This window comes from Oxyura jamaicensis, chromosome 1, assembly GCF_011077185.1.
Source record: "Oxyura jamaicensis isolate SHBP4307 breed ruddy duck chromosome 1, BPBGC_Ojam_1.0, whole genome shotgun sequence".
Taxonomy (NCBI): domain Eukaryota; kingdom Metazoa; phylum Chordata; class Aves; order Anseriformes; family Anatidae; genus Oxyura; species Oxyura jamaicensis.
The window spans coordinates 76,912,210-76,929,155 of NC_048893.1; the positions used below are offsets into that span (position 1 = coordinate 76,912,210).

The window sequence follows — 16,946 nt, forward strand, 5'->3', positions numbered from 1 at the left end:
CTAGTCGCTGACAAACTTTACTGTGGGGTTACTCCTTGTATTTATCTTTCTGCATTTAAAAATGTGTGTGTGTAGAAATTCTCATCACATGTTAATTAGAAGAAATATTCTTGATTCAACACAAGAAGTAAGGCTAGAACCAGCCTCAGAGCTAAATCCATGATCTTTTAAGTACCATCTGGGCAGAAATGTATGTCAGTACAAGGAGTACTATGGAATTGGAGCCTAACTGGTTCAATACCTATTGTTCACAGGGTATTTTGGGGTCCAGTGTCACTGCAGAAGTCAGGTAATGATAGCAGTAACAAAGTTTTTGCATTCTTTGACTTTAGTACAATTTGGGCCAATTATTGTGTTCTTCAGGTAGGGATCAAATTAATTCTTCTTCAGTTGATCAAATAAATTCTTCTTACGGTTTAATTCACATTTTTTAGTAAACAATCTGTATTTTGGTGACCACCATATAAAAGTCTAGATAAGGGAGTGAGATGGTTAAAATATACCTGTTTCTCTTTCAGACCCTGTCAGAGAATGTATAGATGAGGATGGAAACAAAAAGAAAGTAAGTGTATTGCCTGTTCTTCCACCTGGTTTACAAGTTACAATGTTTATGCAGGACTGTGAATACTTGCATAGATGCCTTCAAACAAGAAGTGTGGGGCAATATTAAGTGATTCCTTTCAAGATTTTTGAGGAGGAAAATGGTAGTGTTTGAACTGATGGGATTAGTTTACATCCCTAGAGAGTTCCTCCAACAACACCTGATCTTACAGTGTGTAGAATGTGATTGAAAGCTGTGTGGAGCCAAAAAAAAAAAAAAAAAAAGACAGCATTTGTATTCCCAGACAAAGAAAAATGTATTTCCATCACTTGGTAAAAGAATTTTTGTGAAACCTAGACATGGCCAAAATAAAGGCATTTGTATAGGAGAAGGCAACATTATTGTCCAGACACTCCTTTTACTAAAAATGCAAGCACCTTTTGCTAAAAATGCAAGAACTTTCTCCCTGTGAATTTTGTCAGAACATTATTATTGTGTGATACTTATCTACCTAATGAAAACCCACCATCTTAAGTTACGGAATTCTTAGTGATTGTTTGCAGAGAGGCCTTTAGTAATTCTGAGAAACTTATCAGAAATGTTAGTAAACCTGTCTGATCTCTTGAAAGGGATCCTATCTGAGGAAAGATGTAGATGTTTTAAATGGTTCAGATCCTACTATCTCAGGTGAAATGCCAAAGTTATTGAGTGTATGTGATACTTCATACATTTTAAAATATCAACATAAGTTTGTAAATCGGGGCCAGTTATGAGTTCTACCCTATGATTTATCTTGAATTTTCAGTATGTTAAAAATATCCCTTTGATTTTTCCATTGTGAAGACATGAGTGTGAGGAAGGATGTGGCTAATAAGGAAATACTTATGAATTGCCTAGACACAGGAAATGCATATATTTATATCCGATTTGCTTTATAATGTTGACCTCAGTCAAATAGTCAGACAACGTAATAGTTAAGCTTCTGTTGGATTAGACACTAAGTATGACATTGTGGCTGTGATGTTTGTCATAAGGTTTGTCACCTAATTAAGGAAAAAAGAAAGCAACAAAAAACTAATATTAAAAAACTCATTTAATCAAGAAAATAAAGGAAGAAGAGAGAAGAGAAAGGAAGGAAGAGAAGGGAAGAGAAGGGAAGAGAAGAGAAAAGAGAAGAGATTCCTCTTCTGACTTAGGGGTAGTAACGTGCCATTGTAGGCTTGTTACCTCTTCCAGAGTAGTTTACAAAACCACTGAATGAATAATTGAATTCTTCATCTTCACTGTCAAGAATTCTATCCCAGTGCAGAAAACACAGACTCCTACAGTGGATCCACAATACTTCAGACATTTCTTAGAGTTACTGCAAAAGACTCAGCTCCCTAAATGGGACATCCATCAGGCACATTCAGATTGTGGGAAATGACCTCTTGCAGTTTTCAAGGAAACCGAAGTTCTCAGAATCAAAAATCTCAGCCTAAATCTAATCTAATATCAGGAGAGATATGATTCATTACATTTTTCCCTTATTACCTTCTACCCTGGAAATAACTGTTGAAAGAATTTTCATGGTTAAGATCACTGTCAGTAGCACAAGGACAGAAGATCAAATGTGCTAAGTCAGGGTAAAAATCCATCCAACTCGCTGTATTATGTGACCAAAACTAGAAGTCAGGGAGGAATGTAGGTTAAGTATTTATGATACTTCCCAGAACTTTCCTAGCCTTGAATAATTTTTGACTCAGGAACACTCTGAACTGCAAGTGGTGCATTTTTGTGTTTAGTAGTGCTCAAAAGTTTTCTCTTTCATTAATTTGCTCAGTTGTTGTTTGTATCTAGTTAAGTTTCAGCACTTGTGTCCTGTGCTGGGGAGTTCAAATAGCTCTACATACAGACTGTGTAAAGAGCCACTGTTTTAATGTCATTTGAACTTGCCACGTGACAGAACATGTCAGAATGAATATGATAGACTGAGTTTTTTTAAATATAGTAAATTCTCATTGGTAGTCTTGCTTTGATGCTTTTAAACAGGCGTACAGGTGATAACAGAAGTGTAAAGTGTAAATACTTGTCTTAGAATGTTAGGACTTCATGGTGAAGTAATCTGCATAGCAATCTTCTTCATTTTTGCTGTGTGTATGGCAGTAGAAATCACATTCCTAAACTAGCAGTTGGCATAACCAAACTTTTCTAATATTGTTCATCACTTGATTTAGAGAAGAACAACCAATCAACCAAAACACACAGTAAATTAAAAGCTACCAGCTGATGAATCCAGTCCAGGCATACGGCTCTTTCCTGTGCATCCACAGTAATAGAAAGAGTGCTCAAGTCTAGGTCTGTAGATTCAGAGCTCCCTCTGAGAGGAAGTCTGAGTTTTCCTCCGGTGTGCTGGCAGGCCCATCTGTTTCGGCATAGTTGTCCTTCACTATTCAGAAATCTTTGCTTTTGCTTTGTATCCTACTTTTACTCCTACAATTTCATATCAGTTGGGATTTAGGATTTCTTTGTCTTCATAGTCCCTCAGTTTTCCTCTGCACTCTAACTCTTGGCTTAGTTTGGATCCTTCAATTGATATTTTCATTTTAATGTGATGTGCTTTGCTTTTCTTGTCCAGCTCTTAGATGTTTTCCAATAGATGTCGTATAGAGGAGTGAAATAAAAACAATTAAATATGTATGGAAGCCAGAGAGCCTTTTGCCAGACTTGCACAGCTGTATATGTACCCTTCCAGGTGCTCCACTTTTAGTGAGTTTTAGGCGAGACTACTATAATTAAAAAACATTCATTTTTTTCCTATCTAAATATTTTTTCCCTACTTAAAGTTCTTCACATTACTTTTCCATGGTTTTCTCTAGGCTCACAAGCCTAGAAAGTATTAAGTCACTTTCAGGACAAGTTCCCTTCTCAAATCCTGAAACATACAAAACATGCACAGCAAATTAAGTCATATTTAATATGTACATTTTTATGGCTGCAAATCTGTCAGTTCTCTTTAGACCTGATGATATCCCATAGCTCAGAGCTACAAAGCATGACTTTTACATCATTATTCTAGGTCTTCACAATAGTGAAAAATAGGCTATGAATTATGTGAATTATGCTGTTATCTACCTAGATTTTTTATCACTTTGTTCTTCTCTTTCATGGGAGAGATAAGCTAAAGAGGAAAGGATGAGACATAATCTAACCCGATAACAATAATATTTTCTTTGCCACATATTTCTGCTTGTGAATATCAAGAACTGTTATCCAATGCACAGAAACACTGCCTCATTAGTCTTACTAGGGCTTCTGAACTCACCTCTGTAGAGATAGACAGGTCTGTAAAGGGCTGTTTCCCACACTTGGGAATCCTCTCGGGAGTGCAGACCACAGGGATGAAGACTCTGTTTTGAAATTCATTGAGCCTATTTATGGGTTGTAGAGGCCTGTGGGATTGGGGCCAGAGAGCTCAGCTTTTTACAGATAAGAATCTTGAGCTATTCCAGATTTGTGACCACATCTATTTCTTTGTCATTTAGCAGTATGCAATCCCGCTGCCTTAAAATTTTGATTATCCTAAAGGACAGTCTTCTAAAGAAGATGAAGATGTATTTTACATATTATTTTTAATGTTACAATAATACTGTGTATATCCTATAACATTAATTGGGTAAATGAACAATTTCCCTGTTGGCAAGGATGAATTGTTATAGAGTTTTGAAGCTGTGGATAAAATAACTACAGTATTGCATGCCTTTCTAGCTTGGACTGAATATTGTTAATTCCTGCTGTGCCATGACCATCTGTGCTCAGAGCTCTTTCTAAAATAATTTTACAGCTTATGAAAACTAAAGACTTTGACATTTAAAGAAATGCCAAGGGGAATTCTTTATTGACTATGTTATCCATGCATGCTGTAGGATGGCTAAGCTAACAATAGATGGAGTACCAGATACTTCATTCTATTGTAACCAAATGTCTCCTATTCTAGACATCTTTTGCTTGGAATTTCAAAGTCTATTTCTTGCAATGGTGCTACATTTATCTTTCTCATGCTCATGAAGTTCTTAATACACTGCATTCTATTATTTAGTTATTCAAAGCTAATTTGAGTAGCACTGCTGTCAGTGTCACTTTACATGCTAGCTGGAGGTTATGGAATGGAGTATGGAGAAGCCAAGTTTTGCGTTTTTCTCCCTTCAACCCACCTCAGACCCCTAATGATGTTCTCTTCGGTTACTATATATTCATGTCTCCTTATCCAGCCTGGTGACAAATGGACATTACCAGATCAGTGCCACACTGTGACGTGCTTTCCAGGTGATTACACCGTTCTGGAGAGTCACCAAATTAACTGTGAAAGAATGCCAAAACCTGTATGTCACAGCAATCTTCCTGCTGTTAAGGTTGAAGAAACTTGTGGCTGCCGATGGATGTGTCCATGTGAGTATCTATCTTTGCATGTATGTGCCCCCTCCCCATCCCTTGAAATATTTATCAAAAAGGTAATGCTGAATTCAATATAGAGATGCTAAGCCATTGCATAAATCAAAGATGACTGCGGTGGGAGGAACTGATGGTGTACGTCATTTAGAGAGCTACATGCATGAGGGTCTCACTGATGCCTGGAACATGTAGTAGTATTAGCAAGTTCAGGGCCATTATAAATTCATTTTTACATAAGGATAGCTACAGTGCTTTATCAGAGAATCTTACAATCAATTTCCAAAGCTGTTGGAACCAGAAATGAGGATGCATGGGGATGCATGCAGAAAGTTATCTGAGCAAACTGTAAGCAAATGATATATTCTTGGTCCATCCCTAGGATTTAGGGTTTGGCCTGACCTCAGTCACACATGCACTGAAGAGACATCAACAGAAAACTCTCCTGCTGACACAAAACCTCACACTGAGTATGTGAGCAGAAACGGTGAATCACTCAGCAGAAACCGTGTGATTAGTGCCTTGGCTGAGATGGCAGGAACAGAAATTAGGTGTACCCACTTGAATTTACAGAGTGGAGGGATTAAACCCTGAGGCTGGTGTTCCAGTTTTTAAAAAGAGAGATTCTTTAGGATAATCCCACATTGGGATTTTTCATTGTCTCATTCAGAGACAACATTTCTGTTTTGATATGGAAACTCCAAAAAGGTAAAAAGACTTCACTTGAAACATCATAAATATTTTACAGTTTAAAAGATAGTCATAGTGATACCTACTTAGAAGGCACATCTCTAATAATCTTCTTGATTCTGAATACATTGATAGCACCATGAAGGCATTACTCTTGGCATTCAAAGCATGTCTTCATAAAGAATTTTGGAAGCCTTGAGATGAAAATTACAATTCCTATCATTAGTCAGTTGTCACAAAGAGTCCTATAATTCACTTGAGATTGCTGCTCTTTAACATGAGCAAACATTTGTTTATCTCTTTATAAATTTAATGAAACATGATGCCTCAGGTTCAACATAATTTCCCAAGATGAAAGCTTGTGAGGGAAAAGTGGTAAATTTTCAAATGTTATTAGAGGAGGAAAAAAATGTGAACAACACCATCCAGTTTATCAAAAACCCATGGGTAAAGCACACTTGGTTCAATGACTACTTAGCAAAAGCAGATTGATGCCGAGTCAATTATACCAACATCAACAGTAGAGCTGAAACTCACATCAATGTCTAAGCTTCACAGATGGGCATGGCAAAATAGGTCTTTAGTGGGAGGTCAGTGTGCTTTAGTGAGTTAACATCTCCGTTGTTATGGATGGAGTCAGGTTAAGTAATCTGTGCTGCAGAAGCATAGCAGTGCATGCTTAATTGACTGAAATCTAGGGAGGTAGTGCTCAGTTATTTAGAGATCTAATGCCCTTTCAACCAATTGCTTAACAGTGTAGCAACAGAAGTAATTTCTTCTATTTTAATTCTGTAAAAATCCCAGTTAATCTAATTTCATAGAATGGTTTGAGTTGGAAGGGACCTTAAAGACCATATAGTTCCATCACCCCTGCCATGCACAGGGACACCTCCCACTAGGCCAGGATGCCCCAAACCCCATCCAGCCGAGCCTCAAACACTTCCAGAGATGGGGTATCTACAACTTTTCTGGACAAGCTGTTCCAGTGCCTCAGCACCCTCATAGGAAAGAATTTCTTCCCAATGTTTAATCTAAATCTACCTTTTAGTTTTGAACAATTATCCCTTGTCCTATTGTTACATTCCCAGATAAAGAGTCTTTCCCCATCTTTCTTGTAGTCCCCCTTTAAAGTACTAGAAAGCTACTAAAAAGTCTCCCTGGAGCTTTCTCTTCTCCAGGCTAAATAACCCCAACTTTCTTGGGCTGTCTTCACAGAAGAGGTGCTCCAACCCCTTGATCATCTTTGAGGCGCTCCTCTGGACACACTGTAATAGGTCTTTCTTATGCTGGGGCCCCAAAGCTGAACACGATACTCCAGATGTCTCATGTGAGCAGAGTAGAGGGGGAGAATCACCTCCCTTGACCTGCTGCCCACGCTTCTTTTGATGCAGCCTGGGATATGATTGGCTTTCTGGGCTGCAGCTGTACATTACCAACTCATGTTGAGTTTTTCATCAATCAACACCCCCAGGTCCTTCTCAGGACTACTCAATTCACCACCCAGCCTGTATTTGTGCTTGGAATTTCCCTAACCCAGGACCTTGCACTTGGCATTGGTGAACATCATGATGTTCTCACAGGCCCACTTCTCAAGCCTGTCAAGGTCCTTCTGGATGGCATCCCTTCCCTACTGTGTGTCAGCCACATGACACAGCTTGGCATCATCAGCAAACTTGCTGAGGGTGTACTCAGTCCCACTGTCCATGTCACCAACAAAGTTGTTAAATTACACCAGTCTTAATACTGACCCCTGAGAAACACCACTTGCCACTGGTCTCCACCTGGACATTGAGCCATTGACCACAACTCTGTGTGGCGAGTTGAGTGTGACCATCCAGTCAATTCCTTATCCACCAAGTGGCCCATCCATCAAATCCATCTATAATTTAGGGGCAAGGATATTGCGTGGGACAACGTCAGATGTTTTGCACAAGTCCAGGTAAATGATGTCAGTTGCTCTTCCCTTATCCACCAATGCTTTAACCCCATCATAAAAGGCCACTGGATTTGTCAGGCATAATCTGCCCTTAGTGAAGACACGTTGGCTGTCACCAATCACCTCTTTGTTTCTGTGTGCCTTAGCACAGTTTCCAGGAGGATCTCCTCCGTGATCTTGCTGGAACAAGACTGAGGCAAGACTGACTGGCCTGTAGTTCCCCAAGACTTCCTTTTTCCCCTTTTAAAAAGTGGGGATTATGCTTCCTCTTTTCTAGTCACTGTGAACTTCACTGGAATGCCATGATTTCCCAAATGTGATGTATTCTGGCTTAGCAACTTCATCCAGCAATTCCCTTAGGACCTTCAGATGCATCTCATCAGGTTCCATGGGCTTGTGCACATTCAGGTTCCTTGTAAAGTGTCTTGAAACATTGCTTGTCCGAAACTGAAATCAAAGCCCTACTGAAAATTATAAATAAAATGTTCTTCATTTATAAACAAAAGTGTTTTAAAGGCTCTGTACCTGAAGAAACAATGGCGTAAGAAGTTGATATGCCCCCTTCTTTTAATCACCATTCTTTTTCTCTTTTTTTTTTTTTTTTCACTTTTCTCTTCTTATCTCATTGAATTATTTTCATAAAATTAGAATGAAAATGTATTGTTTCTTGCAAAAATGTCTACCTACTGTGTGTTTATCTGAGCCCTGAAATATTGACAAATGCTTTTGCAAACAGGAAGTACTTGAAGAAGTGTTTTAATTATGTCATGTAACTGAGTTCAGAGGATCAGGATCAGGAGCTGTGCCATAAAGCTGCTTGCTTGCTGAACTAGTTATAAATGTTATAGCAATATGATTTGCTGTGTGATTCATGGCTCTTGGGTATTTATGGACAATATTTAAATGGAATACATTTTGTGCTACAGAATACCAATGAGAAATTTAAAAGGATTCCCATTATCCTTAGAATTTTTTTTAGCTGTCCAATATAAAAAAAAGGTTGAAAAACTTTGTTTTATTGCTAACTTGTTTACTTGTTTCACTGTTGTTTACACAAGAAACTTTACAAGCTGGTTCAGCTGGGAAATGCAGTTTGAAGGTCAAGGAACGGGAAACAAATGATTCTTAGCTCTCAATGGAAGCCAACTTGCTGAATTATTAACAATGAGAATTTTCTTCCTGCATTTTTCGCTGACACTTCTTTTATTGCCCTTATTGTCTTTAAGCAAAAGATGTGAAAATGTATGAATCCAAATCATCCTTTTGTTCAGGTTCTGTTTAGGTACTTGTGGTATTTGTTTTCAAGTTTATGAAGAAAGAAAAGGAAGTGTTTATAACATAATGACCAGAATATTGAACTGTCAGTTGGCTATTACTTGAGCCTGCATACATTTTTTTCTCTTCTCTTTTTTTGTTTCCCATCTGAAAAAAAATAAAAAATATCCCTTTGAATTCACTTTTGACATTTTTGCTAAGAATTAAATAGTACTGTCTTTGAAACAAAGTGATACTGTACAGAATAAAATGCAATGTCACAATAAAAACATTATGAGATTTAAAAATAAGTATGTTACAGCCTTTCTACAAATAGAGAAGGTATACAGTTTCCTTGACTTTATTTTTCATATTAAATTTATTAATAGATCACGTTCAATGTGAGGGAGCTTCACTATAAGCGATTTTCCAAAAGTTGATCCAAGTATTTTGTAGTACTAATGGCTCCAGACAAAGATACTTTTAAAAATGCAATTTTTAAAAGTAATTAAGTGATTTTGTGGTTGTGTTAATGAAAGTTTCTTGTCAGTGATTTGCTGCAGAATTTGCAATTCAATAACTTTCTTGATTAATTAACTGCATGTGCCCATAATGATTATGAAGAAATAGTCTAATTTGAAGGAAGGCAAACAAATAAAAAAAAATTGAAGGAAAGCTTACAAGGCTTTTTTTTTCATTGATTTGCAGGTGTCTGTATGGGAAGTTCAACTCGGCATATTGTCACATTCGATGGGCTGAATTTTAAACTGACTGGCAATTGCTCCTACAGCTTGTTTCAAGATATGCAACATGATGTTGAAGTTCTTCTCCATGAAGGACCATGCAGAGCAACACTGAAGATGAACTGTATGGACTCCATTGAAGTGAAACATCAAGGTGTATCTGTTCAGCTCTTCAGTGACATGACAGTAAGCTAAACACAAGAAAGCGATCTGTGCATTGTCTGCTTATGCTGTAGAATTTTGTGTTAGGACAGATTTGTTTCTTTTATCCAGTTTCTGCTCACCTTGCAGCCTATTCTTAGTAATCTAAGAAAATACCTCATTTAAATGTCATGATGCATTCTACATTCAAATAATAACCCAGCCATGTTTCTCTTCTTGTTCTCCTGATTGTGCTGGGGTGACAATGTCAAGGATGCAGAATTTGGCAATGTCTCCCAGACACTTCTGCCAGAAAGGCAGGGATTATAGACAGGACATACTGCACTCTGATTCTTGTTTGTTGGCAGAGGTTCTTTACACAATGTTATAATTTAGCGTGTGGGAGAGCAATCTCCATTCTTCACACACCTATGCAAGACTGTGGCTACCTGAAGAGTTAGATTATCAGTTCCTCAACTTTTGTGCTAGTGGGCTCCATCCTCAGAAGAAACACCATCTTAGAGATGTTTTTGCATATTTTATAGACAGAGAAGAATTCAAATTCTGTATGACAAATGTGCAGTCTCTTTATTCCTAAGGCATATGGGAGTTAGCTAGCCTACAACAGTGATCTCTTCTAACTCATGAAGTAAAATAGGATGGACAAAACCACTGGTGACCAGTCAAGGTGGATAACCTTGACTTTCACTGATGTTTAATGATACTCAGGGTCTGGAGGTAGCATTTTAGCTCAATGGAATTAAGCTACTGGTCTGTATATGCACAATGTGGAATGAATGTCCTCATATGGAAGAATGCTGAAGAAGTTGTTTGAATAATACACAGAATGTAGGTCAAGTAATTCTGTGTATTAGAAACAATGAAAAGTTTCAGTTTGCTAAATTAATTCTTATATCCAGGTCCAGTCAAAATGTGTTTAAACTGCAAGAATGGTTTGATTTTTAACTGCTTGTCACAAATGATGTGATGATCTTGCCTTTGTGAAAACAGGTGGCTGTTGATGGTAGAAGCGTCCATATTCCCTTTTCTAGCAATTTGTTTGAAGTCACTGTCTATGGAGCAATAATGCATGAAATCAAGTTCTCCCATCTTGGCCATAATCTCACATTTACTCCCAGAAACAATGAATTTATTCTTAAACTTAATCCAAAGAGGTTTTCTTCAGGAACACAAGGGCTTTGTGGTAAGTTTGAAAGCTAGTGATTTTAACAGCTTCCTACTTGGGCTTGAACTATTATTTATGTTGGAATTTGTGTGATCCTGAACCCTGTAAACTCTCAGAGCAGATCCTGTGTTGCTGGCACACTGATAGTCTGTGTTGTTTTTCTACTATGCCCATCAATGTAACAGCTCACTGATTCCCAGAATACCTTAAAAAGAACAAGGCTAGGCATCTGTCATGTTTTACTTATTTCATATTATCCGTTCAAGGAGATTTTTTTCTGTTAAATGAGGCTTTAACCTTAGGTTCTTTCATATATTTGTGCATTTATGTGAGAGGCATATCCTATGCTTGGAGTGAAAGTGAAGGGTTTGTGGGGGATTCCTGTACTTAGGAGAGTTAATTCTATTGCACCTTTTACAATAGGTTAGACATCTATGGCATTAGATGTATCTCCTGTAATAAGGAAACAAAACTCAGGGTCTTTATGCCTATTTTGATAACTGCTATAAAAAATATTGACTCATCTTCCCCTTGGAGTTCACTGAGCAGCTCCAACCAGCTCTATCTTGTGCATGTTTTCTCTAGGTTTATTCTACTGCTGATTGTATTCAGACTGTTTTTTTTTTTTTTTTTTTTTTTTTTTCATTTTACTCACCTCCTAGGGGTGTGTGACCAGAACCATGCCAATGACTTCACATTACATAATGGCTCTGTCACTTCTGACAGTGGCATATTTATTCAGGACTGGACATTGAAAGAACCAGGGAAGATCTGTGAAGTCCAGAGAGAAGAGGGATGCTCTGAGCATGCTGTAAGACATTGCCACATCCTGCTCTCCGATCGGTTTGCAGAGTGCCACAGGATAATCCCCCCCAACATGTTCTATGAGTCCTGTGAAGAGAGCAGCTGCTATGAGGATGAAGCCTGCGAGATGATAACTTCTTACGCTCACATATGCAGGGAAAATGGGATCTGCGTAGATTGGAGAACACCCGAGTTCTGTCGTAAGGAATTTACCATACAGTACAGCAGATGCATAAATTGCTTGACTAAGTGATGATGATGATAACGGCCACCTTGTCAGTGCAATATTACCTTTTGAATACCATGTAATGGGGCAGAAGTTGCAGGTCAAGTTTAATGTATTCTTCTCCTGGCTGTGTTTTCTTTCTATGTTGGATGTGAGGAGTTTGTAAGTGTTGTGAGAAAGGAGTATAGCAGGATGTGAAAGCCTTGCAAATGTCCAGAGCCTAATAGAAGTGCTAGTGCTAAAATTGGCCAGTTGTTTTGTATACTCGCTTCCCTAAATTTTTATAGGCCTAAGAATTCCTGCTCTATCTTCCTTTTTTTTTTTTTTTTTTTTTTTTTTTTTTTTTTTCTGACAGGCCTATTATGAATGATCTTCCAAAATGCAACACTTAATTAAGTACAAATAAGTAACTCTTGAGGTGGCTAATTCATGCTGTTTGTCTGCAGCGATGCTTACAGACATTCAGTATTCACGTACAGCGTTTCTGGTTTAGTCAGGTACTTGAGATGTGTATATATGTAGGGATTTTCTCTCCCAGCTAACACTTCACGTGGAGTCTTGATATCCCAGATGTTTTTTACACCTCTTGCCTCTATGATTTTTCTAGGTGCCTACAGTCAGTTCTTGTTGCCTTGTTTCTTTTCCCTTATGCTCCCAGTTACTTTTTACTTCATAAGTGGAGAACCGACATCCTAAAGGCATCATACCACAAAAAAATCAGTACACAGTTTGGTTTTCTTCGTATTTTAAGCTCAAATCAGGGAATTATGGAATAGGATATGAATTTGACCCATGTCTTCAGTGAATGTCTCAAATATCTGTCCAGGATACGTTTGTGCATAAAAAGTTGCTATTGAAGACTGGTTCTTTTAAGAAGCAACACCATCCAATTGAAATGCAGACCCAGAAAAGAGAGGGAGAATTTTGGGCACACTGGCAATGACCATAACAAATGAAGAATTTAAACCATGATCTGTAATCAACAGTATGAGTGTGGCTTTATGACTGCCTTCAGCTGATCTAAGCCCAGAAGGCCAGTTCTTTTCTCCCTCTTCCATCTCCAGCTGTGCATTCCCACTCCTTTAGCTATGCTGGCAGTAGTCTTCACAGGCTTTCTGGTGAGCTCTTAAAACTACCCATAAAGGGAAAAAAGTGCCAGAAAGAAAGAACAGCTGGGGTGAGTTATCTCTAAGAAAGAGAGGGGATTGCACCTTCTAATGGCAGCCCTCGTCTAAGTTGGTTTAATGTGACCTTGAAATCCCGAGATTTAATGTGATCTTTGGAGTGATCCCAAGAGCACTGCACAAACCCTCATAAATATCTTGGATTTGTTAAAGAAGACCATTTAAGGGAAGTTTAAGAAAGCTGTGCCTGAACAGCACAAGGAGGTTGACTGGCAGGTGAGGAACTATTGGGCCTAGTGCATTGGCCCAGCTCCCTCAGCACTGGGGTTTAATTGTCCTTTTTGCTGTGTATGGCAGGGAAAAGGCAAGCCTGATGTATGTGACATCAGGTGTTAGGTAGTAGTTAAAATATACCACAGGTAAGGAAGTAGCAGCATTGTCACCTGGAAAGAAGTGTGTATTATCACAGGCATGAAAAACATTTACTCCTCCAGCGCTCCATTGAATACTTAAACAAGGATGCCCTGTCTCATCTGATCTGAACCACAAAGTCAAAGTGAATACCAGTGCAAACTATCACTCTATATCTTTCACTGTGAACTTGATAAGTGATTTGTTTTGATGAACTTGAACTTTCTGTAGATTTTCACAGAGGTTATTATTTCCCTAGGAATACCTACTAGGAATGGCTACTGTAAATCAAAGGCAGAACAGCAAGCTGAAGATATGTCAGTACCTAAATCTACCAGAAGAGTCTTTGAAATGTGCTGTGCTTTCACTTGTTTACAAGAAGCTGATTTTCCCCCCCCACCTTTTCTTTTACTGTTCTTTTCCCAGTCTGAAAGAAAAAAATCGTGTGTTATTGGATCCAACCAACTGATAATGAAATATCAATGTGATTATAGTAGCACCATACAGTCTATTTTCTGGTGTAGATTTCATTTGAAACTAATTTTGCAGAAGAAGGACTCTTCTAGTCATTTGGTTTTCAGCCTTATTTTTCCCTTTTGTTAATACCTGCAGTCATTTCCCTTTTATTCAGAGGCAATAAACACTGAAAAAGCCAGCCAGGAGGGTGGCTTGTTGAAATACTTTTTTCTAAGGCAGACTGTGGAGAGTCCTTAATGCTTTCTCACCTTATGTATCTCTGAGAGAATTTTCCATACAAAATGCACAGTATCCTGTGAATCTTGTAGGACCTGGCCTCTGGAGCATAAAGGCACTAATGTGTCTGAGGTGGCTTTCTACAATCACCTACCTGATTGTTATCATACCAGTAAGATGAAAGAATGTTTAAGAATGATTTTGTGAACATTGATAATGTTTATCCCATGTCCTGACACTGATTATGAGCATTTCAGTCCCATGTGCCCAAGGACAGAAGCCTGTTTGAGAAGAGGGCATTTACATGAACTCTTCTATACTTTGCAAAACATAACTACTTAATTTCTCCTTTCCTTGGAAAACCATTGCCATTTTACACAGGCTTTTTAATATAATATCTAGAGTCAGGGTTGTGTTTCGTCATTGTGTGTTTTACACACCTGGCTGCTTCAAGAGGCTACATTGCGTGAAGTATGTTAGCATTGGTATGGATTCTAGTTAGGAGCTGTCCAGGTTCTAATGAGCATCAGTATTAAACTTTGAAATAAATTAATCTAATTTTGTGCAGAGAAGGTTTGCAAGATTTTCTCTAGGGCTATTGGTAGATAAGCATGGTGAAAGCCATTGTGCTGACATTGGAATAAAAATGTAGATGAAATGCTACCTTAACAGTCGCTGTGGATGTATTTTCATACATATTTCTTAGAACTGAAAGGAGACCATCACAGACAATAAGCACCAGTTCTCACTGATTTATTATCAGATTTTTTTTTGGTGAATGAGTTTTTCTGGAAAGCTGAATATAGTCTAGGTAGCTGCTAGTACAGATTTTTAAGCAGGCAATTTTTCCTATTTTTCATGGGTAGATCTTTTGTATTTTCAGAATCCAGACAAAGCATTTCATAAGGAGATCGGACTCTGTCAAGTTCTTGTGGCTTTTCAAGCATGCTGGACTATGATATGTGTCCACACATACAACCGCAACGATAGATAGACTCAAACAAATAGGAAATAATTTCATTTAGAATTTATTGAAACAGAAAGGGGTTAATTTTAAAAACATTTATTTTCTGTTTCCTTTGGCTAAAAGGTGTGTGAGTGCAGACAGTTCATCTGATGAATGTTTTCTTGTTTGGGAACTCATCTCTTCATTATGTAATTTTCTGTCAGTGTTTTTTGTTAGGGGACTGAAAAAAAAAGCTTTATAAACCTCACAGCAGTAACAAACTGGGAAATAAGAAACACTTTTCCTAGTTGAAGCTGCAGAGAAAAACAAAGTAGACTTAAGGGAGTACACGGTACTGAAACAGTGTCTATAAGTTTCTCAAACAGCTATAGCCTTAGTTTTATGATTGCTTTTAGAGACAATACCCTCAGTGTTGTGAATTCATCAGCAAAAAAAATTATGAGTTGGCTTAGGGGAAGTGCAACTTTCCTTGACTTAGGGCAATTCAATTAATATGGTGCAGGTATCCAACAGATTCAGTGTTGGAGTAACAAAATATTCTGTTTATTAGCTTTCTTTAGTTGCCTGGGAACACTACTACCCCTCAAGTTGTCAAAATCTCTTTATTCAATGCTGTAGTCTGTCCTGGATGTGTCCTAACTTTGTACTGTTATCAGTGCTTCTCTAATGCACGTAAAGATGGTTCCAAATTCTGTCTATTATCTAGTGATGTTCAGCTCATTTAAATTATTATTAGGGTAAGTTGTTCTATGTTGATTCATGGGACCTGAAAATGTAGCTTGATGATTATTTCCATGGACTGACATTTAATGACTTCAATCAGTTTCTACTGCATATTTTGCTATTCTTAAAGATATTTTTTCAAAGATGTTAATGGCTGCGAGGACAAAATATGTTCATCAGATGATGGCTTTCAAACAACTCAGCAGAATTCTGCATAATGTATGAGTGGAAACATCACTCTCCATTTCAAATCTCCATCTAAAGAGTTTTTTTTCTGTCTTCCCCAGCAATGAAATGTCCCACATATTTGATATATGATCACTGTCACAAAGCCTGCATAAAGCACTGTGAGAATAGTACCAAACTCAGTGTCTGCAAGGATTATCCCACAGAAGGCTGCTTCTGTCCAGATGGACAGGTGATTTTTAATGACAGCTGTGTTGGTGAAGAGGTCTGCACACAATGCATCAGTGAAGATGGAACGCACCATGAGGTAACTATATACTTAGCAGGTTACCTTTGTAAGTGGTTGGGGTTTGTACTTTTGCAAGTAAGTCTGTCCTGTAAGTCTAACTATTTTTCCCTTTGGATGCTTTATTTTCTAGCTCAGTTCCTCATAACCAGCCGGCTGTTGGCCCCATGTAGCTCCCCTAGTGTGAAATTGGCGGGGATGGATATAAAATTCACAGCTGGGACTATACACACCCGGAAATGCATGACAAATTTGTGTGGAGGGAGGGCTAGAGGGAAAAGAGGAGGGATGGCGTAAGTCAACAGTCACCAAGATAAACATTTCCATTCAGCAGGCTTTTACCAGTAATGACAATTTAATCATTAATCTGGAACACTTCTTAAAATGTATAGTATTACCCTTGAAAAGCAAACTGAAATATTTTCAGTGGTTGGTGTGGAGCTGTGAGACCAAGATGACCTTATGTCAAGCCATACTAGCCTACCTCCTTTTTTTTTTTTTTTTTTAAAAAAAAAAATAAAACAAGAAATACATGCAGTTGAGGATCATTCTTTTGATGGAATTCATCATTTTATTTTTTATTTTTTATTTTTTAAATCCACTTTCC

General features: G+C 37.9%; 1 protein-coding gene across 1 annotated transcript in view; it reads left to right on the forward strand.

The window, feature by feature from the left end:
• VWF (von Willebrand factor) overlaps positions 1 to 16,946 on the forward strand; it is a 146,943-nt gene that overhangs the window by 96,047 nt on the left and 33,950 nt on the right. The window contains exons 34-39 of the mRNA XM_035315439.1: positions 519 to 562; positions 4,792 to 4,969; positions 9,558 to 9,778; positions 10,745 to 10,937; positions 11,582 to 11,923; positions 16,155 to 16,360. Of these exons, the coding sequence (XP_035171330.1) occupies positions 519 to 562; positions 4,792 to 4,969; positions 9,558 to 9,778; positions 10,745 to 10,937; positions 11,582 to 11,923; positions 16,155 to 16,360 (1,184 nt within the window). The remainder of the gene's footprint in view (positions 1 to 518; positions 563 to 4,791; positions 4,970 to 9,557; positions 9,779 to 10,744; positions 10,938 to 11,581; positions 11,924 to 16,154; positions 16,361 to 16,946) is intronic.